The 27,550-nt window shown below is 36.3% G+C and overlaps 1 protein-coding gene across 6 annotated transcripts; it reads left to right on the top strand.

Moving 5' to 3' along the window:
* The first annotated feature begins 461 nt into the window (after positions 1-461).
* Positions 462-27,272, top strand: bcas1 (brain enriched myelin associated protein 1). Of its 6 annotated transcripts, XM_061735189.1 has the most exons (14): positions 466-705; positions 1,250-1,314; positions 1,527-1,611; positions 3,771-4,075; positions 8,713-8,880; positions 11,228-11,287; positions 11,562-11,597; positions 13,173-13,388; positions 17,466-17,507; positions 17,628-17,690; positions 19,718-19,840; positions 19,971-20,051; positions 21,377-21,592; positions 25,851-27,272. In XM_061735189.1, the coding sequence occupies exons 2-14, from the start codon at positions 1,276-1,278 to the stop codon at positions 25,926-25,928; spliced, it is 1,512 nt and encodes a 503-aa protein (XP_061591173.1). In that variant the 5' UTR covers positions 466-705; positions 1,250-1,275; the 3' UTR covers positions 25,929-27,272. The 6 variants fall into 6 exon arrangements, with proteins under 6 accessions (XP_061591177.1, XP_061591175.1, XP_061591174.1 ...); XM_061735191.1 differs by lacking the exon at positions 11,562-11,597 and having other exon boundaries at positions 463-705; XM_061735190.1 differs by lacking the exons at positions 17,466-17,507; positions 17,628-17,690 and adding an exon at positions 14,299-14,373 and having other exon boundaries at positions 463-705.
* Positions 27,273-27,550: the final 278 nt, after the last annotated feature.

Genomic DNA, 27,550 nt, shown 5'->3' with positions numbered 1-27,550 from the left:
CTTTATTCTCGTAATATTACGACTTTATTCTCACAATATTACGACTTTATTCTCACAATATTACGACTTTATTCTCACATTACGACTTTATTCTCATAATATTACGACTTTATTCTCACATTACGACTTTATTCTCATAATATTACGACTTTATTCTATTACGACTTTATTCTCGCAACATTATGACTTTACTCTCGTAATTTTATGACTTTATTCTCGTAGTTTCTAATTTTTTTTGGTCTTAGTTTGGCCCTCGTACTTCCGTATTATAAGTGCAAACACTTGTGTTTTGGTTTTTCCAGCTTACATGTGTTCCAGGTCAATATCCTTCAAACAGATCCTGTTAACCCTCCATGATATTTGTCAACTAAACTCTGCTGCACCACGTTAACACGCTGCAGTTGAGTACAGAGTACATTTCATTATACTCTTGTTTGGGTTTGTTTGGAGAATTCACAAAGAGCATGAGCTAATCTCGTCCTTTTAACTGAAAGAGCAGCAAAACTCTGTGGGGAAGACCATGCGCCTTTACTGGAGGGAATCCAGCTGATTGCTTAAAACCAGTCACACCCATCCTAAAGCACACAGGAAACAGCCTCATAAAACAACTCCTGGACTCAGGTGAGCCAGGACTGCATCTCCCTGCCAAACGTAATTCTGTCTTGAAGAGGATATCAATTATCTGACTTACAAGGGTGTAACAAGGTAAGATATTTGAATAATCTAACGACTACACTAACATTTGCAGTCCTATGCAAAATGCCAGAATCACTCTTAAAATTTGAAATAAATACAGGACTGTCTCAGAAAATTAGAATATTGTGATAAAGTCCTTTATTTTCTGTAATGCAAAAATGTCATACATTCTGGATTCATTACAAATCAACTGAAATATTGCAAGCCTTTTATTATTTTAATATTGCTGATCATGGTTTACAGCTTAAGAAAACTCAAATATCCTATCTAAAAAAAATAGAATATTCTGGGAATATTAATCTTAAAATGTAAGCCATAATCATCAATATTAAAATAATAAAAGGCTTGCAATATTTCAGTTGATTTTTAATGAATCCAGAATGTATGACATTTTAGTTTTTTTAATTGCAGTACAGAAAATAAAGAACTTTATCACAATATTCTAATTTTCTGAGACAGTCCTGTATTTGTACCGTATCTTTGATTTTTGCTTCTCAGTGCAACATAACCAGTCTTTTTTTTTTGTTTTTGTTTTTCTGCTGGAATTTTTCAGGGGTGAAAGGCCCAACTGGGACAAATATGGGAAACGAGCAGTCACATAACATAGAAGTAGCTGAGGTAAAAGCTTACAAAAATACACAAAACACCTGTGAGACTGTAACTTCCTTGAATGCTTCCTCGCCACCATCAGGTTGCAGAAGGAAGCAGTGCATGGTTGCTGCTACGCAGTCGTCTGTTTACCGTGCAAACCCATGCTCATCTCATGATCATCAGTGTCTGGTTAACTGCAGAGACAACAGATATAAATATATTACATTTTTCCTTTGCAGAATGGGACTATTGGTGAAAAGCATGAAAACGGGTCAGTAAACGGTCTCTCGACAAACATCACGTCTAACGGGCTGGATGTGGATGGTAAGAGAGAGAGAATGTGTACAAGTTAATGGGTGAACTGTCCTGTGAATGTGAAACATAAATGCAGACACCAATGTACAGAGCTGGTAGAGGAGCCAAAAACTGTACTCAAGTAAAAGTACTGTTACTTCAGAATAATATGACTCAAGTAGAAGTAAAAAGTAGTCATCCAAATAATGACTTGAGTAAAAGTAAAAAAGTACTTGGTGGAAAACACTACTCAAGTACTGAGTAACTGTTGAGTAACGCTGATTTATTTTTTTAACACAACCATTCAAACAGACAAAAGTACAAAATAATCATCTTCAGGTGAATTCAATTAATAAAATAATAAAATAAATTTAAATTAATAAAAAATAAAAAAATAGCTTAAATTAAAATAATCTAAAAGTAAATTCAAGTAATTTAATAAGTAATAAAATAAAAAAAATTAATTAAGCACAAGTAGCACAACATTTCCAGCCTTTGTACTTTTCTTTTTTAACCAGGCAGAACTAGAACAAACATGAACTCATAGAAACTCTGTGTGTGTTTGAGTCTGTGTAAATGTGACAAAACATGCAAAAACAAACATTTTTACCAAAGAATCACTCAGTGATGTCATGAGATTAACGCGTACGTGGATAAAAGGGATAAAAGAAAAGTAACAGCTCAACGTAGCCTAATGTAGCGGAGTAAGAGGAACAGTTTCTTCTTCACAAATCTACTCAAGTAAAAGTAAAAAGTATAGTGATTCAAAACTACTCCTAAAAGTACAACATTTCCCAAAACTTACTCAAGTAAATGTGACGGAGTAAATGTAACTCGTTACTACCACCTCTCTGCTTATGTATAAATATCAAAAACATTGTTTTGAACCCACTCTACTATATTTAGTTGTGTAAATGCAACACATTACAGGTTAAACCAGCTGATCTTTTTAATGTCGACATTAGATGAGTCAGTCACATTGTGATAATACTCTGCAAACACAGTGACTCCCATCTGGGCTCTATCTTCAGTCCCCTAATGTCAACAGTAGGCGTAGCCTCAGACACTCACAAGAAGGGACAATTTGAGCTACGGTGGTGTGGTTTGTGTTTTTGCAATGACATTATTAATGCTGTGCCATTCCCAGTGGCTCTGGAGTTTGTCTAAGAGCTGTAATGTTGACTCTGGAGAGAAAGATGTCACTGTCTTACATAGACTAGCCCATGTTTACTTCATAAAGAATTAGAAAAGTTGATATCATGTTAGTCGGTAGTAAATGTTGCATGAAAGTAGCTTTAAAATCAAATATGATTCGATGTCCAGTAGAGATACGTTTGTTATTATTGAACAAAATCAGTGACAGAATCACAGTTTTTAACTTATAGAAAAGTTTGTGAAGAAAGAGTTGCTTTGGCTCTATATTTTGAGTCTGTGTACCCACACTGCAAAAACTCAAAATCTTACCAAGAATATTTGTCTTATTTCTAGTTAAAATGTCTCATTTTAGTAAAAAAAATCTCATTACACTTAAAACTAGACTGATCACTGGAAAAAACAACAATTTTCACCTGTTTCAAGTAGATTTTCACTTAAAATAAGTAGGAAAATCTGCCAGTGGAACAAGATTTTTTTGCTTGTAATAAGAAGATAAATCTTGTCCCACTGGCAGATTTTTCTACTTATTTCAAGTGAAAATTTACTTGAAACAGGTGAAAAATGTCAAATAACAAGTTATTTTTCTGGTAATGACTCTTGTTTTAAGTGTAATGAGATTTTTTTTACTAAAATGAGACATTTCAACTAGAAATAAGACAAATATTCTTGTTAAGATTTTGAGTTTTTGCAGTGTGGGTACACAGACTCAAAATATAGAGCCAAAGCAACTCTTTCTTCACAAACTTTCTATAAGTTAAAGACTGTGATTCTGTCACTGATTTTGTTCAATAATAACTAACGTATCTCTACTGGACATCGAATCATATTTGATTTTAAAGCTACTTTCATGCAACATTTACTACCGACTAACATGATATCAACTTTTGTAATTCTTTATGAAGTAAACATGGGCTAGTCTATGTAAGACAGTGACATCTTTCTCTAAATAAGACAAATATTCCTGGTAGGATTTTGAGTTTTTGCATTGCAAGCACGTTTTTGTCTTTTTTTTTTTTTTTTTTTAATCTTTGCAGTTAAGAGCAACGTCATTGTCCACCCGGACGACGGGCCCCAATCTCCAACCCTTGTAATAGAATCAAGCAACAATGGGAAGGTTGAGTTGGAAGTTCCATCGGTTATTTCTGAAATAATCACCAAGGAGGAGGAGGAGGAGGAGGAGGTCGCCACGGCCAAGGAAGGAAAGGCTCACCTGTTTGGAAAACTGTTCAAAAAGAAAGCAGCTCGTGCAGTTGATAAAGACAAGGTTCTGGAACGAGAGAAAGAGACGTCAGGGGAAGATCAGGTGGACGTGGGTCAGCTTCCCACTGAGCCACAGCAGGTAAGGGATTTATTCCTTTATTCAATGGAGGTGTCTAGTAATATCTTCTGCTTTTTTGATGAAAACAAAACGTACGTAGGGATTTAAACTATGACGTATTCCCTACAGCTGGTATACCATGAAATATAGGTGGGTATAAGCAGTACTGTCTGCAGTTGAGGGGGGATGAGGGGGGATAACATTTTGAGTTTTTGCAGTGATCCATGTTACTTATCCTGTGAAGGACAGAGTCATATTGATAAGTTCAGAAAAGTGTTTTTTATTGTTGTGTTTTGATGTATTTGATGTAAGCCCAGTGGATATTTAAAGCGTTTACACATAGCTCACATAGTTCAAAATGGATTATTACAACTGAAATACTGACCACCACCAATATCAAACACATTCACACGGGGCAAGGTGGGTAAGGTGTCTTGCCCAAGGACACTACGACAGCAAACTGGGACAGAGAGAGACAGAGAGATGTACATTTAAACACATTTAATGTCCCTACATGAGTCATGAACAGTTTGTAAAGTAACGTGTGTTTTAATAGGAATGGAATGAGTCAGTGTTCTGGCAGATACAGACAGTAATGTCCAGAGAGCATATTTCATGTGCCCATTTTTTGCAATAAATGCACTGAACCCGAACCTCATTTAGCCAGTTATTTGAAAATGGTTTGGAACAGACGAGGCAGGAGACTTTTTCATCTGATTCAAACTGAGGAGCTGCTGATCTCTCTTTATACTTTTACAAGTAACTTCCTGGACTCTCCTGTTGTGGCTTCTTGTGTCCTTTGAAAAGCCTCTTCCTTGCTCCTGCCTTTTACTCCTCAACAGCCTTTTTTAGTGGTTTGGCTGTCAGGATCCTGGTCTTCCTCTTCCTCCGAATAGCAACACTCACTTTCTTAAATCAAGCCTTAGGAAATGACCACTACGGAAGAGTGGCCACCCCTGTGTTTGGTGTCTGCACAGGGGTGACACCCGGCTCTCATCCATGGTCCTCGTCATCGCGGCCTCCACAGTCTTAAAGAAGGAACTGACATTCTGTTTGTCGAAGGCTGTTGCTCGAGCGGTGCATTTAAGAATGCTGGGATCCAGTCAGGACTGGCTTCCTGCATCTCTGACAAGGAGTTATGCATTTTAATGGATTTCACAAGTGCAAGTTCACAGGCAAATTTCTTTTCTTCCTTCAGCGTTAAGGTGAAATACTTGTCAGATAACTCGGCTAGACACTCAAAAAAAAAAAAGAGGGTACAAGATGAGTTTTGTAATTCCATCTAATCTCCAATTAGCCTACAACTCTGGTCATCCTCAGTATGCAGTATGCAGTATGCAGTATGCAGTATGCAGTATGCATGAGAGGAGTGCAAGTAAATACCATAGAAACAAGCAAAAACATTGGGTTGATATTTCCCTCACCCCAAATAAAATCAAATGAAAAATAAGAATCCAAAGATTGCAGCTATTGAAAGATCACCACTCGCAGATCAAAAAACTAAATAGCAGTTGGGGAGCACAAAAAACAAACCTTTATTTTCTTTCTGAATTCAGTCTCTTCTTTACTGTCTCACCATCATAAACCATCGTCCGGAGCAAAGGTTCCTGTAAATTAATGTTATCTGAGGACAATTTATCACAGTTGCTGACAACAAAAATTCCAACTTTCTGCTTTCTTTCTGTCTTTAGCCTACTGTGTGTCTTTATTTGACATTCCTCATGGAAAAACATGCACATGTATAAACTGGCTACAGGCTAACTACCATATGCTGTGGATGGGAAACAATGTAGCCTATGTTAGTGTTCAGCTAACCCACGTAGACCAACTGCAGGCCAGGGATGAACACGGGTTTCCATATTCCATGAGTGAGAAAGCATCACACAGCATGAGTCTTATGTAAAATGTGAAAACAGTAAAAGGACCACTGGCATGGCCTTTTCATGCTTTCAACTGTTCCTGTTGAAGAAACACTACACCATTAACCAGTACTCGAGTTGTAAAAATAAATCAGGGGGGATGGTGGATTTGATCATATGGGGACAGATAATTTGTGCTGATTACAAATAATATAATATATTACAAATAATAGCAGTGAACAAAACACCTGCAGAAATACTGCAGGAATGACATAGCAGCAGTTAAATGCAGCCTTCTGTAAGCTTTAAATATCCACTGGGCTTACATCAAATACATCAAAACACAACAATAAAAAACACTTTTCTGAACTTATCAATATGACTCTGTCCTTCACAGGATAAGTAACATGGATCACTGCAAAAACTCAAAATCTTAACAAGAATATTTGTCTTATTTCTAGTTAAAATGTCTCATTTTAGTAAAAAAATCTCATTACACTTAAAACAAGACTCATCACTGGAAAAAACAACAATCTTCACCTGTTTCAAGTAGATTTTCACTTGAAATAAGTAGAAAAATCTGCCAGTGGAACAAGATTTTTTTGCTTGTAATGAGAAGATAAATCTTGTCCCACTGGCTGATTTTCCTACTTATTTCAAGTGAAAATGTATTATTCATTATTCATATAATTTCACTGTGAGATGAACCTGTACATAGAAGTTCTTTTCATTGCATTTGATCTTGGTAAAGGAATGGAAACATGACCCCAACTAACTTGTCTTGTCCTGTGCTCATGTCTGTCTTGGGAAAAGGTTATTTTTGAGTGCAGGCATTTTGGTTGTTTAGTAACAGTTATGTTGCTGAATAATGTTAGTAAGTTACGTGTTAATCTGTCCTCTACTTTCATCCAGGCAAGATCACAATGCATTTGGTCAACACCTTTTCTCATAGAACCCCGAGTGCAAGGACCTGCTTTATTCTGCACTGTCTGAACTTTGTTCACATTTTTTTCTCGCTGCACTTGACCAGATAGCTGAGCAGTAGTCAAGGTGTGATAATACCAAGGTTAGAATAACCTGTCGGAGTGTAAGTGGTGGTAATAAAGAGGAGTATCTTCTAATCATAGATATTGTTTATATTTAGGGCCCGAGCACTGACAGGCCCTATTGTATCTGTAGGAATTTTTCTTTCTTTCTTTCTTTCTTTCTTTCTTTCTTTCTTTCTTTCTTTCTTTCTTTCTTTCTTTCTTTCTTTCTTTCTTTCTTTCTTTCTTTCTTTCTTTCTTTCTTTCTTTCTTTCTTTCTTCTGACAAAAGGAGGGCCTTTTTCCCCCCTAAACGTGCCCCAAAACTCACCAAATTCTGCACCCAAGCCAGGCCTGGCGAAAAATTTGATATTTAATGGTTTGCATTAATGGGCGTGGCCTAATGGCTCAACAGCGCCCCCTAGAAAACTTTGTGCCTCAAGCCCCACAATACGGTTTGACGTACATGCACGAAAATCGGTACACACCTGTATCATGGGACAACTTAAAGAAAAGTCTCTTGGCGCCATGGCCGAAACCGAACAGGAAGTCGGCCATTTTGAACATTTTGAATTAAAGGTATAGTCTGTAATCGTATTCAAAAACATTTAAGATAAGATAAGATATTCCTTTATTAGTCCCACAGTGGGGAAACACACATTTATTGCACATTTATTGTTATACTGGGTGAAACTGTCCTTCCCTCCTGAGAGTAGCCAGTGAATGTGTTCAGAAAAAGGAAAGAAAAAAATCCGACCTCTTTCGACCATGGCCGAAACACAACAGGAAGTCGGCCATTTTGAATTAATCGTGTAATTTTAGCGGAATTTATGCCATTTCTTGAGCCCTTCAGAGACCGAACCGTAACGTGTACCCAGATGTGTTATACATCAAAATGTGCGTCTCCATCTTGCGACTACCCGCATTACTTTTCTCTTTCAAAAGCGTTACCGTGGCGACGCTAGACGCCAAAAAAGCGCGCCCACCCTTCATCTGATTGGTCCATATTTGATAGTTCCCCAAAAGTCACCAAATTTTGAAGGCAAGCCAGGCCTGGCGATAAATTTGATATTTCATGGTTTGCATTAATGGGCGTGGCAAAATGGCTCAACAGCGCCCCCTAGAATACTTTTCTCTGCCATAACTTTTGAATGGTTTGACATAAAGAGTCGTGGGTGGTGTCATCGGACTCGGTATTGAGTCCTTTACCATAATTGGTGCAAATTAGCCCCGCCTCTTCTTCTGATTGGTCGATATTTTATAGTTCCTATTTTCTGCCATAACTTTTGAATGGTTTGACATAGGAAATCGTGGGTGGTGTCATGTCTGATATGCTTATGGGGGACAGTGGTCATGAGTGCGAGGTGCAGCTTTAATTTACATGACAATCTAAGGAAAAAAAATACTCCTTTAAAGTCACAAAAGCTTTATCTGATTGAACTAATATATTCACACTGACATACCGAAGCAAAAGCGAAATAAATGAAAAAATCTGCCCAGATATATTAAAGACACTAACCCTAAAGAAACAGCAAGGTGCTTGACTCCCCTGACATTTCTCTGGGCATAACTCTGTCACATTGTTGAATATCAATGAGTGAGGGGTGGGACAGTGGCGTTAATGAAAGGGTGATTGTTGGCGATGCCCCGAGTAGGCAGAGGCATGGTTGGAATTGTGCTCTCATCTCAATGCTGCGATTAAGACGCTCACTGCTCGCCTGTCAGCTCCGCCGCACTAATATCATTCTCAAAGGCTAATTCTTTGTGGTGTACAGGAAACATCTCACCTAAAGCAGGACTCTGAATCCCCGCCGGAGGCACAGACTGGGACTCCAGACTCCAGTCCAGAGGAAGAGCCGGCTCCTGACGCTGAGGACGGAAACCAAAGCCAAGAGGAGAGGAACCCAGAAGATAATCCAGTTATGAACTTCTTCAAAACACTAGTAAGTGGTTTGATTGGAGAAACCTTTGACTAATACTGACATTACTAATTATTTTATTGAATTATAATGCTCTCTGAACTAGTAAAATGAATAATTTCAGTAGTCCAATATAAAAAAAAGAAGGCCCAAACTATTGGTTATAGCGTATTCCTGGTATTGTGTGAAGCTTGACTGAGACTGAGGTGTTAAGTAATCTGATTAATAAGGGAGAAATAATCATAAAAATGTAACAATGAGGACTTACAGTTTAGTTTGATGTGTATTTATACAGGATTGTCTCAGAAAATTAGAATATTGTGATAACGTTCTTTATTTTCTGCAATGCAATTAAAAAAAACAAAATGTCATACATTCTGGATTCATTACTAATCAACTGAAATATTGCAAGCTTTTTATTATTTTAATATTGCTGATTATGGCTTACAGTTTAAGATTAAGATTCTCAGAATATTCTAATTTTTTGAGATAGGATATTTGAGTTTTCTTAAACTGTAAGCCATGATCAGCAATATTAAAATAATAAAAGGCATAGGCAAAGTTCATACTTTTCATGAACTAGTTCAAAGTTCAGTTCACATACAGGACTGTCTCAGAAAAATTAGAATATTGTGATTTTCTGTAATGCAATTACAAAAACAAAAATGTCATACATTCTGGATTAATTACAAACTGAAATATTGCAAGACTTTTATTATTTTAATATTGCTGATCATGGTTTACAGTTTAAGAAAACTCAAATATCCTATCTCAAAAAATTTGAACATTCTGGGAATCTTAATCTTAAACTGTAAGACATGATCAGCAATATTAAAATAATAAAAAGCTTGCAATATTTCAGTTGATTTGTAATGAATCCAGAATGTATGACATTTTTGCATTACAGAAAATAAAGGACTTTATCACAATATTCTAATTTTCTTGAGACAGTCGTGTATTTATAAACCCCCTCCTTCTATTTAGAGGAATGTTTTAAATATACAGCAGTAACGGTATCCATAACCAGATCTGCCATGATTACTGAGCCTGATGGAAAACCTACAACAAGCAGCTCTTGTATTTCCTCTTCATCATGCTGTCTTTTGGATTCCTGCCGTTTTAAAGAGTTACCATTGCCCCAGCTCCATACTAAACAAGCCCTTGAACATGCGGGGATGTGGTGGCCTATTGTTCCTCCCTTAGTGTGAGCTCACAAGGGAGGCCTGTGCGCCTGGAAGTGTAGATTGGTGAAGATGGAGCGAGGGCAGGCCTACGCCGTCTCCAGAGCACAATGGCCGTCACAATGACAGCGCATGTACTGTACGTGCTCTGTCAGGGAGCTCAGTGTGCACTCTGTCTGCCTCAGCTAACGCACCATAAAGGCCCGAAGGCCTGAAAGGCTTCTGTTTTATGGAAAGGATTATTTTTCTTTCTCGTTTGCATTAACTGTATCCTACGGAAGAGTATTAGGGCCATGCAAGAGAAAAAAAAATTGAGAGTGGAAAGTTTTTTTATTGTGCACTTCGAGAAAAAAGTCGAAATGTGGAGATTAATGTTGAAATACAATTTCGAGTAAAAAGTCGAAATTTCGTGAACAAAGACGAAATTTCGCCTTTTTTCTCCACATTTCAACTTTATTCAAGAAATTTCGACTTTTTTCTCAACATTTCGACTTTTTTCTCGAAATTCTACTTCAACATTAATCTCGACTTTTCGAGCTTTTTCTCGACATTTCGACTTTTTTCTCGAAGTGCATAATGAAAAAAAAATCTTCCTCCTCTAAAATATTATTTTTATTTTTCTCCTGCCTGGCCCTAATACTCTTACATAGTATCCTCTGCACTGCAAAAACTAAAAATCTTAACAAGAATATTTGTATTATTTCTAGTTAAAATGTCTCATTTTTAGTCAAAAAATCTCATTACACTTAAAACAAGAGTTTCCAGAAAAATAACTTATTTGCCAATTTTCACCTAGAAAAGTAGAAAAGTAGAAAAATCTGCCAGTGGGACAAGATTTATCTTCTCATTACAAGCAAAAAAAAACATGTTCCACTGGCAGATTTTTCTACTTATTTTAAGTGAAAATCTACTTGAAACAGGTGAAAATTGTTGTTTTTTCCAGTGATGAGTCTTGTTTTAAGTCTAATGAGATTTTTCTTGACTAAAAATGAGACATTTTAACTAGAAATAAGACAAATATTCTTGTTAAGATTTTGAGTTTTTGCAGTGTGTCTTTGCGATGTTTAAGGTGCAGCCCTTAGGCCACAGAGATGACCCTGGTGATTAATTATTGCTTACACTTGACTTACTTTTTTCTTATTTTTGCTGCTTTGATGGTTCATTTTCATTTTCACCCCATTGTTTCACAGGTGACTACTACTAAAACTTCCAAAAAAGAAACAGCTGCACCTGATGCCTCAAAAGATCAGGTGAAAAACAGAAGAAAAAAAAACATTATTATCCTAACTTCAACTTGACACATAATATTTCCATTTCCAAATGTGTAATTGTTATGTCATATGATCAATGAATAAGGGCTGCTACTACTCTGGTAACTGCTATTGAAAGTTGTATTTTTTGGCACTTTTTAACGACATCTTTACCAAGACGGTAAACTGCCATCACTAACATATCCATGCCTTATTTTTACCATTATTATTATTGTTCACTTCTAACTGCTTCCTTTTCTTTGCTGCAAAATAGTCCCCGAAGGAGCTCCAGCCTGCAGCAACCACAACTGTGAGCAAGTGCTGATTTGACAAACACAACTTGCACACTGTAAAACCTGATAAGTTAGTTGAACTCAAACTGTTTGCCGAAAACCATTTAAGTTTATTAACTCAAATAATTCAAGTGTAAAAAAATATTCCATTGAGGTTCAAGTAACTCAAATATTTATTGTTAAGGTAACTTGGTGAAATACATTTGATAGTACCATTTCATTCAGTAAACTGAACTTAAAACTAATACGTATTATACACTCATATGTAGTATTTCCTTCAGACTTATTTAAAAAGTGTTGATTGTATTAATTTGCATCAAGCCAGACTAACTTAATTGAATCTTCTTTACATAAATGTTAGCACTTAAAGGAGCTTGAGGCAGGATTGAGGCAGGATTTATGATAAAAATTCGTATACATTTTAAGTTTTCTAGTAATAATGTCAGATGAAGCGTTCCAAACCAAAAAGAATGATCCCTCTAGTGTATCTCTCCGTTGCCTTGAACAGGCTGTGTGCTGCAAAATGTGCTGCAATTCGGTCCCAAATTTCCTGCGCTGGGCTGAGGATGTTACGTCACATGACGCTGCATGCGCGTTCTCCCCGTTCTCCCGTGCCGGTGTTGTGCCAAAAAGTGATTGCCTGCCAGAATCTGATTTCTTCTGATTTCTGGCCGCGGGAGCGCGCACAGCAGCCCGTTGAACGATAGCGCTAAAACATCAGATTTTCAGATTATGAAGATCAAGAATGAGATCAAATCATATTTAGGCAGAAACAACTATTCATTAACTGTATTTGGCCTTCAATCAATTTTTGGCAGGTGAAAATGCTTATTTTGTGTTGTAATGGTCCTTTAAAAGAATTAAAAACAATCCTGTGAGCTCTAGTGTTTTTATTATGAAGCTCAAGAATGAGATCAAATCATATTTAGGTAGAAACAACCTTTCATTCATTGTATTTGGCCTTCAATCAATTTTTGGCAGGTAAAAAGACCCATTTTCAGGGGAGAAATCAGATTCTGGCAGGCAATCACTTTTTGGCAGAACACCGGCTTCACTGTTGGCTGCAGTACCCCCGACGGCCGTCGTGGTGAAGGGTGGCGCTAGAGAGTCTCATTTCTTAAAAGGAGCCTCATGCTCCTTTAAGTTCAAGTTACTCAGTTTTATTCCTCTACATTAAATGATCACATTCTAGTGGTCACAACTTCTAGCTCCTCAATTCATTTTAGGAAACCGATTGCCTATTTTTTTACCATTTTAGTTGTCATAACTTAAATAACTCAACTTTAAGTTGCTTTAACACAATACAAACACAGACATCTTATACCAGCTTCAAACATTTATTTAATTCATTTTTGAGTTATCTTAACTGATGGCAATGAGTGACCACAACTTTTTCCAAAGTTTAAGTTATTTCAACTTACTTCTGTTATTAAGATGTACTGTTAGGTTTTACAGTGCAGTTCACTTTTTAATAACTGATGCTAGAGCAAAATCTAAGTTGCCGTCACTGTCTCATACTTGGCCTATAAACGGCTTCTTTTGACTTTCTGTTTCAAACGATGAGTTGAACTTCCTTTCTCTGTCATGAATAGGCTGCGCAGATATCTGAGCCCCCTGCAGCCCCCAAAGGAATGCCCGTCCCACCTCCTCCTCCTCCAGAGCCGCCCAAGATGGAAGTCAAAGGAGAAGCAACTGCCAAACCGGTAAAGCCGGTGTCGAAAGAGGAACCCAAAGCTGCCGGGAAACAAACTGAGCCCTCAAAAGGAAAATCAGCCAAAGATACTCTGAACAGGTTCTTTCGCCAAAAGGTAAATAAACAATCATTACTGCCAAGGTTGCAAGATTAAGTTCCTGTTTCAAAAGGATGGTTATTCATGCAGAATTTTAGTATTTTGCAGCTATGTATTCAGTACTCGAGTTGTAAAATAAAATCAGGGGGGATGGTGGATTTTATCATATGGGGACAGATAATTTGTGCTGATTACAAATAATATAATATATTACAAATAATAGCAGTGACCAAAACACCTGCAGAAATACTGCAGGAATGACATAGCAGCAGTTAAATGCAGCCTTCTGTAAGCTTTAAATATCCACTGGGCTTACATCTAATACATCAAAACACAACAATAAAAAACACTTTTCTGAACTTATCAATATGACTCTGTCCTTCACAGGATAAGTAAAATGGATCACTGCAAAAACTCACAATCTTAACAAGAATATTTGTCTTATTTCTAGTTAAAATGTCTCATTTTAGTAAAAAAAATCTCATTACACTTAAAACAAGACTCGTCACTGGAAAAAACAACAATTTCCACCTGTTTCAAGTAGATTTTCACTTGAAATAAGTAGAAAAATCTGCCAGTGGAACAAGATTTTTTTGCTTGTAATAAGAAGATAAATCTTGTCCCACTGGCAGATTTTTCTACTTATTTCAAGTGAAAATTTACTTGAAACAGGTGAAAATTGTCAAATAAGTTATTTTTCTGGTGTTATTTTTCTGGTGATGACTCTAAATGTTGAAATAGCAGTAAAACCACATTCATTGATGAAATGACATAAGGGATGGAAAGGAGGGATGGCAGTTTTACAGGGGGGATGATTTGGACCGTTTTTATTTCAGGGGGGGTGCCATCCCCCCTCATTCCCCTCAACTCGAGTACTGTATGTATTGGATTGTAAGTTGTAACATGGTTTGAAACCTGTAAATTTGAGGTACTGCTAGGACCCAGGGCGCCCAAAGGCAAGTGTGCTTCACCAAGTGGAGCCAATGCCAGGCCAGGACCAGTGGTACAGTAGATTATTCTCCCTCAAACTGACCATCGCTCATCCGGTTACTAACCGAGCCCAGGGTGGCAGAAACTCGTCAACTGTTGTTTCTTAACTGGAGCAGCAGTTTTCATTGGTATTCATTTAGTGGATATAGTTGTAAATGCATTTTAAAAGTCCTTGGTTGCCAAATTAGCATCATTGACTACGTTTACATGCAGTCAAAATTGGGGTTATTGCTAATATTCCGGTTACTGAAACATTCAGAATATTCCGTTTCCATGGTAATTAATCATTCAAGATATCTGGATCAAACCAGCGACGCACGGAGAACGTCATGACGCAATTACCATCATTTCTGCTTCTTCTTCCTGTATCCAAATTCAAAACAAATGCTGCTTAACGCAACTTTTCACTCACCTTCTTGTAAATCTTCTATCCCGGTACTTTCTACCGTCTACAAATGCAGAAATGTTCATATCCTTCATTACATTTATGAAGTGATTAGTCTCCTCCTGGTCTTGGTTTCTCCGTGTTTAGAAGAACTTCCTGGACTCAAAAGACCAGGATTCCTTGTGAACAGAGCATGTGCAGAAAACAAATTCCTGTTCCGTTTGATGGGGATATTCCGTTTGGTGTTTACATGACCCAATATTCAGGTTTTAAAAGGAGTAACCCAGGGGTCATATTGGGGTTTTTAAAAACCCCAATATGAGCAAATTCTGGTTATTCAAAGGAGTTATTGGCATTTACATGGCCGTGCAAATTCGTGTTATTGCCAATATTCGGGTTTTAAAAGGGTTATTGATGCATGGAAACACAGTCATAGTTTGTACTTCAGTCCACATTTTTGTATGCAATCAAAAAGTGCAAATTTGATTAAATTATGGTCATGCTAAAGTCTGCCTACAAGATATGAAGGCAAAATAGGTGGCAATAAGCTTTGCATTGTCATCAAGAGGGGAAGATAGGAGAGACTATTTATCTGGCATTTCAAAAATGTGCCAACCAGCACCTTTCTGACACACTGATGCCCACAGCTTGGACCATTAATTTTACTATAACAGTGAGCTTCTACATCCAGGCAGGAGTTCTCTGTAACAGATGCAAGTCTCATGCATCAAAAAGCCATTTTATCTTAGGTTTTCCTTCATTGCAAACAAACACAGCAGTAAACCTTTCTTCACAGACTGTATTTCTCACTGTGATCATATACAGGACTGTCTCAGAAAATTAGAATATTGTGAGAAGTTCTTTATTTTCTGCAATGCAATTAAAAAAACAAAAATGTCATACATTCTGGATTCATTACAAATCAACTAAAATATTGCAAGGCTTTTATTATTTTAATATTGCTGATTATGGTTTACAATTTAAGATTAAGATTCCCAGAATATTCTAATTTTTGGAGATAGGATATTTGAGTTTTCTTAAGCTGTAAGCCATGATCAGCAATATTAAAATAATAAAAGGCTTGCAATATTTCAGTTGATTTGTAATGAATCCAGAATGTATGACATTTTTGTTTTTGTAATTGCATTACAGAAAATCACAATATTCTAATTTTCTGAGACAGTCCTGTAAATGCTTCAAATAGTTTTAGGTTTTTCTAAATACTGCAGTTGCATTTACATTCATCTGTGGACAGTATTTTGAACCCTCAGCTCTTAGAACGGTTCTGTGCAAACCTAATGCCACCTGGGTTTTGTAGGGATATTCCTCTCTGCCACATCTAATCTAATCTCAGCTCCTCCGTTAACCTGTTCATTAAATAAGTCAGCAATCATTGCCACGCTAACGTATCAGGTTTCACATAATTTGCCATTTCTTTGGAGCTGAGAACATTTCTTCCATGACCTGCTGGTTTGAAATGAAAATACAAACTCCTTTACTGTCTGCAGAAAATGCAAATGAAGGAGGCCCCCCAACTAACTATTGAAGTAGAAGTGCAGCCAGTTGTTAAAGTGCAGGTAGTTTAGAGTCTATCTAAAGGTATCCTACGGTGGCCATTGCTGAAATAAAAAAAAGTAACGCTGCAAACAGAAACAAACGCCGCTGCAAATTAAATAAACGCTTAGCAAATAAAATAAACGCTGCAAACAAAAATAAACGCTGCTGCAAATAGAAGAAATGCTGAAAATATAAAGAAACCCCGCTGCAAATAAAATAAACGCCGCTGCAAATAAAATAAAAAAACTACGCAAATAAAAAAGCCACAACGGAAGTGAATTACCGGGGACTATTTTTGCCGATGCACCGGTGTTGCACATTAAAGGAGCTTGAGGCAGGATTTATGAAAAAAATTTGTATACGTTTTAAGTTTTTGTTAGTAATAATGTCAGATGAAGTGTTCCGAACCAAAAAGAATGAGCCCTCTAGTGTATCTCTCCGTTGCCTTGAACAGGCTGTGTGCTGCAAAATGTGCTGCAATTCGGACTCTGATTTTCCCGCGCTGTCCTGCGGATGTGACGTCACATGACGCTGCATGCACGTTCTCCCCGTTCTCCCGTGCCGGCTTCACTGTTGGCTGCAGTACCCCCGACGGCCGTCGTGGTGAAGGGTGGTGCTAGAGAGTCTCATTTCTTAAAAGGAGCCTCATGCTCCTTTAAAAATTACACGTAGCGAAGTTGAACACTAACCTTTTCACTTATTTTCTCGTTCGTTGTTCTTATTCCTCGCTCTTCTTATTTCTTCCTTTTCACTTACGTCCTCTTCATCTTCTTCTTCTCCTCTCACGTAAAAAACACCGGTGCATCAGCGAAAATAGACCCCGGTAATTCACTTCCGTTGTGGCTTTTTTATTTGCGTAGTTTTTTTATTTGCAGCGGGGTTTATTTTATTTGCAGCAGGGTTTCTTTATATTCGCAACATTACTTTTATTTTCAGCAATGGCGGGTCTCGGCCACCGTAGTATCCTGACTAAATGTATTTTGGTGCAAATGTGAACCTACATGAGCAAGTTTTAAATGTTCACATTGGGTACTGCTATGTGAATTAGCACGAGAACAATTACCAACTGTACCACTTCATATGATGGACAGTTAAAGTATTTTGTCTCTTTATCTTCAAGATCTACATTTTTTCCGAATATAAAAGGTAGTTTTACTCTGCAGGAGACACCAGTGGAGGGGCCAGATCCTGTTATAGAAGTGAAGGTAAATGAAAGGAAAGTTCTCAGTTTGGGGTTGTTGTTGTTTTTTTTTGTTTTTTTTAAAGGAATGATTTTCATCAAATCATAATTTGAGCTTTTCTTTGACTTTGGTTTATTTGGTCAGATTGAAAACAAGGCTGAACCTCAGCAGGCAGCAGTGGAGGTCCAGCAAATTGTTGAAGTGCAGGTAAACGAGCCAGAAGTGCTCAGGGATATTAATCACTCATTTTCTTCATTTTCTTCATTCTGCAAGCACTTTTGAATATATATTTCTGCTACAAATATCTATACATTCTATGTGGAACCACAGACAACCCCATTTCCAGAAAAGTCATACAATTTTTGAACCCTAATGGGATAATATTAATGGTTAAAATTAATTTTCACACATTTAACAATTATATATTTAAAATATATTTACACAAATGTGTGTATCATGCCCTTAAACTACTATGTACACTCTTTTTTTAGTATTAACAACCTTCATTTCTGTGAAAAAAAAATAATATTAGCTAAGAACTACATTTCCCTAGAGTCATCCTATACAGCTTTATGCTAATGAGCGCCATATTTGTAGTCACATTGGTTTGGGTTAAACCTAGAGTAACCCTAACGAATAAAAACGTTTTAAAAAACATATATCAATTGAATATATCTATTATGTATTGCATCTGAAATAGTAACTACATTTTATAGAGATGATGTATGTTAAGGAATTGTAAATATGTTTATTTAGGATACTTAATTTAACGTCATGTAAATGACATTGACGTATTCACAGGGATTCAATATAAGTTGTAAATGTACCTGTGTACGGTTTATTTTAATATTTACCATTCAAAAGCACAATATATTTAACGGTTTACTTCCACGTAACAGTAATCAATGACCACACATCCGCGATCCATAAATTGAAATGTTAATTAAAGTTTATAAATAAAAAAATAAATAAATAAATAAAAACAGATCCGCGATCGGGGCCTCGTCACGTGATCAGGATCTCCGCTCGTCACTCTATGACGTAGAGGGGATGCCCAGGGAATTCCCTGTGTTTGACAGAATGGGAGAAACAATGAATTTAAATATCGCCTGTCTCCACTTCCTGGTTCAAAAGCCATTAAAAATGATATTTTGTGGCTGAACGACGCTCTGGTTAAGGTCTGGTTAGGTTATTGCACCACTTATGATTGGTTAGAAGTAGGAAACGCTTGTGGTTTTTGCGAAAAATAATAATTTCACATCACTAACGCCACCTCCGTCGTCATGGCGACAGCAAACAACATGGTTGAATACTCAAATTTACATTAAATACTAGAAAACACGGTTAAATACTCGCTGTCAAAATACTGTTAAAAATCATCAAAACACCATTAAAACACTGTTAAAACAGCGTTAAAAACATGCTTTTACAAACTGACAGTAACAAACAGTAACTTGCGCGTCAAGAACTCATACCTTAGCCACTATAATAAATAATAATATATACATAATAATAATGTAATAATCCGTGTATATATCACGACAACGGATCCCATTGACTTTGCATGGTACAATATCCGTGGTGCTCACACGGAATTATACCATTTCCGTGTTGGTGCCACGGAAAATAGTGCTGAGAGGTCGTGGGCATTTCACGGATTTTTGTGAGATCAGGTTGCATTTATCAGACGATATCGTTTAAAGCAACATTTAAAACAATTTTAAAGTTTTAAAGTCTGAAATAGGGCATTTAACATGTTAAGAATGTGTTCCTTAGAAACGGGTGCAGACCAGCTGTTTCCAGCTGCTTCTGGTTTTTGCTGTCACGTTGGAGTTCAGCACTGGCTTTCATCTCTCTGTGGCTTTATATTTGAGTAACAGATAAAAGATCTTTTACTATTTTAAGCAAGAAAAGATCTAAAATAGTTTAAAAAAAAAGTGTTATTCTCTAACAGTTTCCTTAAAGGTGGAAATTTAGTGAATTCTCTATTTCTTCCTTTTTTCACCCCTTTCCTTCGACAGAAAACAGCATTTTGTGTTTTAGTGTTTTTGTTAACGGTGGTAAGGGCTTCACTATTCTCAGGTTTTGGTTTTGGATGCTTTCCCCTTCTACGCTCTCTTTCTTGTCACAGGTGGCAGGTCCTGCTTTCGCTCTGTCAGCTTCATCCACGACCGCGTCTTCAGTTTGTCAATATCTCATGATGTGTGTTTTGCTCTGTGCTGTTTTCATAAAAGAAGGTGGACCCTTCAAAAGCAGGAACTCTGGAGGCGACTGCAAAGCCAGAACCCCCACCGCCTGTCCAGGAAGAAAAGAAATTATCTTCAAAATCATCCTTCCTTTCCCTCTTCAAGCCCAAAGTAAGAACCCAATTATTTGAATCTGTTAACGCACAAAAGAAAGAAAGAAAGAAAAGAAAAACATTCATTTCTCGGCATGTATTTTGGTGGATTTATTTGACGCCTAGTAACAGATTAATGTGAATTTGAGGTACTGTTAGATCACATGACCACAAAAGTCCAAGCAGCCTCCACAAGTGGAGTTCAGCTCTTCAAGAAAACTACTGGACTGGTAAATACAGAGAATTCACCTCATCTGATTAACCAGAGCAATGCCCTCATTTACATCTCCTAGGAAAAATGTTCTAATCAACTTGTTTACCGGAACTATCTCCGTTTGCTATTCGACATGTTAACAACATAAAAGAACGCACGTGAGGATCCACATAATGCTGCGATCACTAAGATAAACTGTCTCCTAACAGCAAATATACATCTTAATGTCACTTCAAGTCCACCTGCACTTGATGATACATACGCAAAGCTTCCACGGCAGTCACTGGACCTTTGGCTGATCTATACGGAAGAGTATTAGAAAAATAAAAATAATATTTTAGAGGAGGAAGATTTTTTTTTCATTATGCACTTGGAGAAAAAAGTTGAAATGTCGAGAAAAAAGTTGAAATGTCGAGAAAAAAGTTGAAATGTCGAAAAAAAAGTTGAAATGTCGAGATTAATGTTGAAGTACAATTTTGAGGAAAAAGTCGAAATGTTGAGAAAAAAAATCAACATTTCGTGAATCAAGTCAAAATTTTGTGAATAAAGTTGAAATGGCTTTACGATATTGATTTGAAACACATATGCAGTTACATAACTTCAGAAACGTAGGCTACCCTTAACGTTACACTCCACACTGCAAAAACTCAAAATCTTAACAAGAATATTTGTCTTATTTCTAGTTAAAATGTCTCATTTTTAGTCAAAACAAAATATCATTACACTTAAAACAAGACTCATCACTGGAAAAAACAACAATTTTCACCTGTTTCAAGTAGATTTTCACTTAAAATAAGTAGAAAAATCTGCCAGTGGAACAAGATTTTTTTGCTTGTAATGAGAAAATAAATCTTGTTTCACTGGCAGATTTTTCTACTTATTTCAAGTGAAAATTTACTTGAAACAGGTGAAAATTGTCAAATAACAAGTTATTTTTCTGATAATGACTCTTGTTTTAAGTGTATTGAGATTTTTTGACTAAAAAATTTTAACTAGAAATAACTAAGACAAATATTCCTGGTAAGATTTTGAGTTTTTGCAGTGCAAGGATGTAAGTTAGTGAGTTAGTTACGGCTGCTGCTGCAGAGCTGTCAGTCGCTCTGCTAACTGGACTTGATGGGCCAGAGGAGACATTTCCACTTTATTCACCAAATTGTATTTCAACATTAATCTCGACATTTCGACTTTTTTCTCGACATTTCGACTTTTTTCTCCAAGTGCACAATAAAAGAAAATCTTCTCCTCTCAAGTATTTTTTTCTCCTGCGTGGCCCTAATACTCTTCCGTAGATCTAGGACTGGCATGATTCAATGTTTTCTGAATATATTGTAACATTTCCAGGCGGCTGAGCCCAAGAAGACGACTGCTCCTCCGGCAGCAGAAGCCGCTCACGCAGCCAAAGCCAAGGAGGAGCCCAAAGCAGCAGCAGCCAAGTCTGCAGACGCTGCTGCAGAAAACAAACCGGCCTCCGTGGCCTCTCAGGCTGGAGAGGACGCACCACATGTTCCCAAAAGACTGGAGAAGAGAAACTCCATCCACTTGTTCTTTAAAAATCTGGTGAGGAGAGCATCACTTTCCCCCAGACCTTGTTAAAACATGAATATCTCGCTCTCTCTACTACAGGACTGTCTCAGAAAATTAGAATATTGTGATAAAGTTCTTTATTTTCTGTAATGCAATCAAAAAAACAAAAATGTCATACATTCTGGATTCATTACAAATCAACTGAAATATTGCAAGCCTTTTATTATTTTAATATTGCTGATTATGGTTTACAGTTTAAGATTAAGATTCCCAGAATATTCAAATTTTTTTAGATAGGATATTTGAGTTTTCTTAAGCTGTAAGCATGATCAGCAATATTAAAATAATAAAAGGCTTGCAATATTTCAGTTGATTTGTAATGAATCCAGAATGTAGGACATTTTTGTTTTTGTAATTGCATTACAGAAAATCACAATATTCTAATTTTCTGACACAGTCCTGTACAGTTTCTTGGCGACCCTATTCGTATTATCAATCTTTTTCATAGATTTAAAGTAGTTGGTAAAAAAATGTAAAAAATATAGTAAAGGACAGAGTATTTCCACTTACAAGTGTGAATATGATATTTACCCAAAATAATCACCAGGTTGATAATGTTTGAATATTTAGGATCCAAGTTATCCATATAATAGATAACATCATTGTTAGGAAAAATTAGGAATTTCATAAATTTTTAAAGATAACCAATTATGAATGTCAGACCAAAAGGACTTTGTTAAAGAGCAATTTAAAAAAAGATGTTCAATGGTCTCGGCCTCAGAAGAACAAAATATACAAGAATCAACTTCTAATTTAAACCTTCTGTGTAACAAATCATTAACAGGATAAATATCTGATGCTATTTTAAAGTGGGTTTCCTTGACTTTAGGGGCAATTGGTAACGATACGTAAAAAGAGAAGGAATGTTTTCTTAAGGGGATTTCTATATTATCGCGGACATAGCAAGAGTTAAAATTTCCTCAGTTTTTCAGCTTAAAAACCAAGCTGATTGTTTTGTTGTCACACTTTTTAACTCACAGATTTATATCCCCCACTTTTAAGGATGGCAACAAAGGAGAGACACAAGAATATTGCATGCTATTCTGAATTAAGCAAAGTAAAGGAATGGGAACAGCACAATGGTTATGCTCAGTACTGGAGTTGAGGGGGATGAGGGGGGATGGCATCAAATAAAAACGGTCCAAATCATCCCCCCTGAAATAAAAACGGTCCAAATCATCCCCCCTGTAAAACTGCCATCCCCCCTTTCCATCCCTTATGTCATTTCATCAATGAATGTGGTTTTACTGCTATTTCAACATTTAGAGTCATCACCAGAAAAATAACACCAGAAAAATAACTTTTTTAAAATTTTTTTTACCTTGTCTGCACACATATTAATGATTGATACCATGACGGTAGAAACCAAAGGTATATATATGTGCATTATTACTATATTTAATATATATACATATATATACGCATACATATGCATACCAATCCAGGAAGCAGGAACACACGGAGACACACGTCAAGCACTGGAAATCTGCAACAAAAAACCACAAACAAAACACGAAACCGGCACGGAGCCATCCAAAACATGAACAGCAATCGACCAAAATCTTGAGATCTGATCGCAGTCTGAGCTAAGCTACCCTAGCTTAGCTCAAATAACTTGTTATTTAACAATTTTCATTTGAAATAAGTAGAAAATCTGCCAGTGGGACAAGATTTATCTTCTCATTACAAGCAAAAAAATTTGTTCCACTGGCAGATTTTTCTACTTATTTCAAGTGAAAATCTACTTGAAACAGGTGAAAATTGTTGTTTTTTTCCAGTGATGAGTCTTGTTTTAAGTGTAATAAGATTTATTTTACTAAAATGAGACATTTTAACTAGAAATAAGACAAATATTGTTGTTAAGATTTAGAGTTTTTGCAGTGATCCATGTTACTTATCCTGTGAAGGACAGAGTCATATTGATAAGTTCAGAAAAGTGTTTTTTATTGTTGTGTTTTGATGTATTTGATGTAAGCCCAGTGGATATTTAAAGCTTACAGAAGGCTGCATTTAACTGCTGCTATGTCATTCCTGCAGTATTTCTGCAGGTGTTTTGGTCACTGCTATTATTTGTAATATATTATATTATTTGTAATCAGCACAAATTATCTGTCCCCATATGATCAAATCCACCACCCCCCTGATTTTCTTTTACAACTGGAGTACTGCTTATGCTGATAACTTTTTTAATGGCTGTATTCTGCAGTATGTGTTACCGCCGCTAGATGGCAGCAGATACTTGGCTTGTGTTTTTGGGTGCAGGCCTTGCTGGCTGAGAACAAAGCACATCCTACATGCAACGCCATGTTGCACAACTTGCCCACTCATATGTGGTTTGGTACAGATAAACTGACTATTACACTAAACCAATGTTGCTTTGCCCTCTAACTCAGAGGAAGCAGGTTCTGCACTTATATATTGATATAGTCCATGAGCCAGAGTCAGTACCACTCAAGGTGACCAAACTTACTTAGGCTATGATTTTTGAAAAGATCCACGTCTATAGATGATATTCTGGTATGATAACCTTCCTGAGTGGCAGCTGGATCAGAGTTATCAGCTCATGAAGTTACCACCCCCTTCAGAAAATTACACTATAGATGCTGCTGCATGTCCTGGTTTAGACTCATGTACAGGAAATCTGTCAATGTTTCACTATATTGTATTTGGTATCATTTTAAAGGGGACCTGTAAAGCATTCATTCAAGCTAAGATGTGAATCTTTCTGACCAACATAGAGGTCACTGCAGCTCTTTAAACTATAAACAACACACATTTTTACACCATTTTCCCCTAAATGATATACAATCTTTTATCCCTGTGTCATCTAGGAACAACAGAGACACAAAATACAAAAACTGGAATACTCACAGGATCATAAGGATTCAGGAAATGTATAATATACTTATAAAATATCATTGTTGCAGGTCATTGTGAGCCTTAAACTAGAAGACCATTGTTGAAGTGCAGGTAAACGAGCCAGAAGTGCTCAGGGATATTAATCACTCATTTTCTTCATTCTGCAAGCACTTTTGAATATATATTTCTGCTACAAATATCTATACATTCTATGTGGAACCACAGACAACCCCATTTCCAGAAAAGTCATACAATTTTTGAACCCTAATGGGAAACACATAAAAAAATTTTATAAATAATTTTCACACATTTAACAATTATATATTTAAAATATATTTACGCAAATGTGTGTATCATGCCCTTAAACTACTATGTACACTCTTATTTTAGTATTAACAACTTCCATCTCTGCGAGAAAAAAAACAATATTAGCTAAGAACTACATTTCCCTAGAGTCATGCTATACAGCTTTATGCTAATCAGCGCCATATTTGTAGTCACATTGGTTTGGGTTAAACCTAGAGTAACCCTAACCCATCATTAGGCTCCTATGAAACTATAACAGCCACTAATGTCACAAACCTGTCTTTATCATGCAAATACAGGATGATCCAGCTGCCACTCAGGAAGGTTATCATACCAAAATATCACCTACAGACATGGATATTTTCAAAAATGATAAGCATGTTTTGTCACTTTGAGTGGTGCTGATATCTGGTCTGGAACATGGACTAATGAGGGGAAAGATTCAGGTATACGGGGGATTTTCAGTTTGCACTGACCAACATAATAGACAATATGAACAGAAGTTGAAGACACAAACAAATATAGAGACATGCTGAGGTTTGTAGAAGATACGCAAGATATACAAGGAAAAGAGACAAGCTAAAACATTCAGGAGGAATTTGTAGGCGTCAGATAAATTGGTGGTGGATGAAGATGTCCATCCATTAAAGGCTTGGATTGGGGCTCACAAAAAAAAAACAGTTGGAAAGGCAGATAACAAAATGATCCCTATTTTATTCTCAGCGTGCCTTCACTGCAAAAACTCAAAATCTTACCAGGAATATTTGTCTTATTTCTAGTTAAAATGTCTCATTTTTAGTCAAAAAATCTCATTACACTTAAAACAAGAGTCATTACCAGAAAAATAACTTGTTATTTGACAATTTTCACCTGTTTCAAGTAAATTTTCACTGAAATAAGTAGAAAAATCTGCCAGTGGGACAAGATTTATCTTCTCATTACAAGCAAAAAAATCTTGTTCCACTGGCAGATTATATAAGGGGAAAGATTCAGGTACGGGTAGATATTGTTAAGCAGTAAGTTAATACAGTAACCAAGCATTTAATATTTTCTCTTTAAATTTCAGAGTCAGAAACGTCACTCCACAGACGCCGGGGTCCAGACGGAAGCAGCGGCTGCTCCAGCGGCTGACAAAACTAAATGAAAAGTTTCCTTGTACAGGCACCTCCTCCCCCACTTCTCCCTCTGGTAGCTCCTGCTCTTTATCTCTGCGTCTCTCTTAACTTTAACTACTTTTTATAGACATTACAATTTATACGGAAGAGTATTAGGGCCAGGCAAGAGAAAAGAAATTTGAGAGGGGAAGATTTTTTTTTATTGTGCACTTCAAGAAATGTCGAGAAAAAAGTGGAAATGTCGAGATTAATGTTGAAATACAATTTCGAGAAAAAAGTCGAAATTTCATGAATAAAGTCGAAGATTTCGTCTTTTTTCTCGACATTTTGACTTTTTTCTCGAAATTATACTTCAACATTAACCTCGACTTTTCTACTTTTTTCTCAACATTTCAACTTTTTTCTCAACATTTCAACTTTATTCACGAAATTTTGACTTTTTTCTCGACTTTTCGACTTTTTTCTCGAAGTGCATAATGAAAAAAAAATCTTCCTCCTCTAAAATATTATTTTTATTTTTCTCCTGCCTGGCCCTAATACTCTTCCGTACAATTTGAACAGAAATGTTGTTGGAATGATAAAGGAAAGTGATCAGAAGGAGTTGTAAGCAAGTATGGAAGCGAGAGGTGATCTGGGAGAGTAAAAGGCCGACTAAATGGCAACCTTATTGAGATTTATATATTTTTGATCTTGCATGTTCTGATAAGTATAGCAACATTAGTGTGACATTTTTTTCTACAAACTTTTGGGCCTAATGTGACTCCTCCCGCTTAATCTCTACCATACTGTGCAAATGCAATTCATGGACCTTTGCTTTTCTTTTAATAATTGATTTCTGTGAAAAACTAAAACCAATTTGTCGGGTCATATGAGTTTAGTTTTTTATAGTTTATACCGGGAAATCCATGCAGTTGTGATAATGCGGGGTTGATATAAAACGGAAGATGTGTTTAAATAATACAAATAAAAAGATGAAACTTGATGTCACTGTATAAAGCAGATATAAGAAGCATGCTTATAAAGCTAATTGCAAAAGATGTTTGAACTCCTTGTAAGTTGGTTGCAGACAAAAGAAGAGGCAAATCCTGGTCTACACTCTTCTGTGAGAAACTGTCTATACTAATGTTTAAAAAACCCACTTGAGATAGCAAAATGTTGTGTAAATGTGTCCTTGTATCTTGTTCTTTTTTGCTGTTTTGTTTTGTTTTGAGCAATCAATTACTCATTAACTTCTATCAGCACTTACCTTCATGTGATTATTTATTTTGAAGTCCTACTGTGTTAGTCCTCTGTCTTGAGCATTTGTGCAATTAATATGATGATATATATATATATATATATATATATATATATATATATATATATATATATATATATATATATACATATATATATATATATATATACATATATATGCATGTATAACTTGATGTGTTTTGAAGACAATAAATATCTCCATTACTGTGAACAGTATTGTGCCGTGTGAATGATGGCAGTATTCCGAAACTTTATCTACACCAGGGGTCGGCAACCCCCGGCTCTAGAGCCACATGCAGATCTTTAGCGCCGCCCTAGTGGCTCCTGGAGCTTTTTCAAAAATGTTTGACCTTTTTTTTTTCCTTTTTTTCTTATTTTTTTCCTTTTTTTCTTT

The sequence above is a fragment of the Cololabis saira genome, chromosome 12 (assembly GCF_033807715.1).
Source record: "Cololabis saira isolate AMF1-May2022 chromosome 12, fColSai1.1, whole genome shotgun sequence".
Taxonomy (NCBI): domain Eukaryota; kingdom Metazoa; phylum Chordata; class Actinopteri; order Beloniformes; family Belonidae; genus Cololabis; species Cololabis saira.
This window is presented reverse-complemented; position numbering and strand designations above follow the sequence as displayed.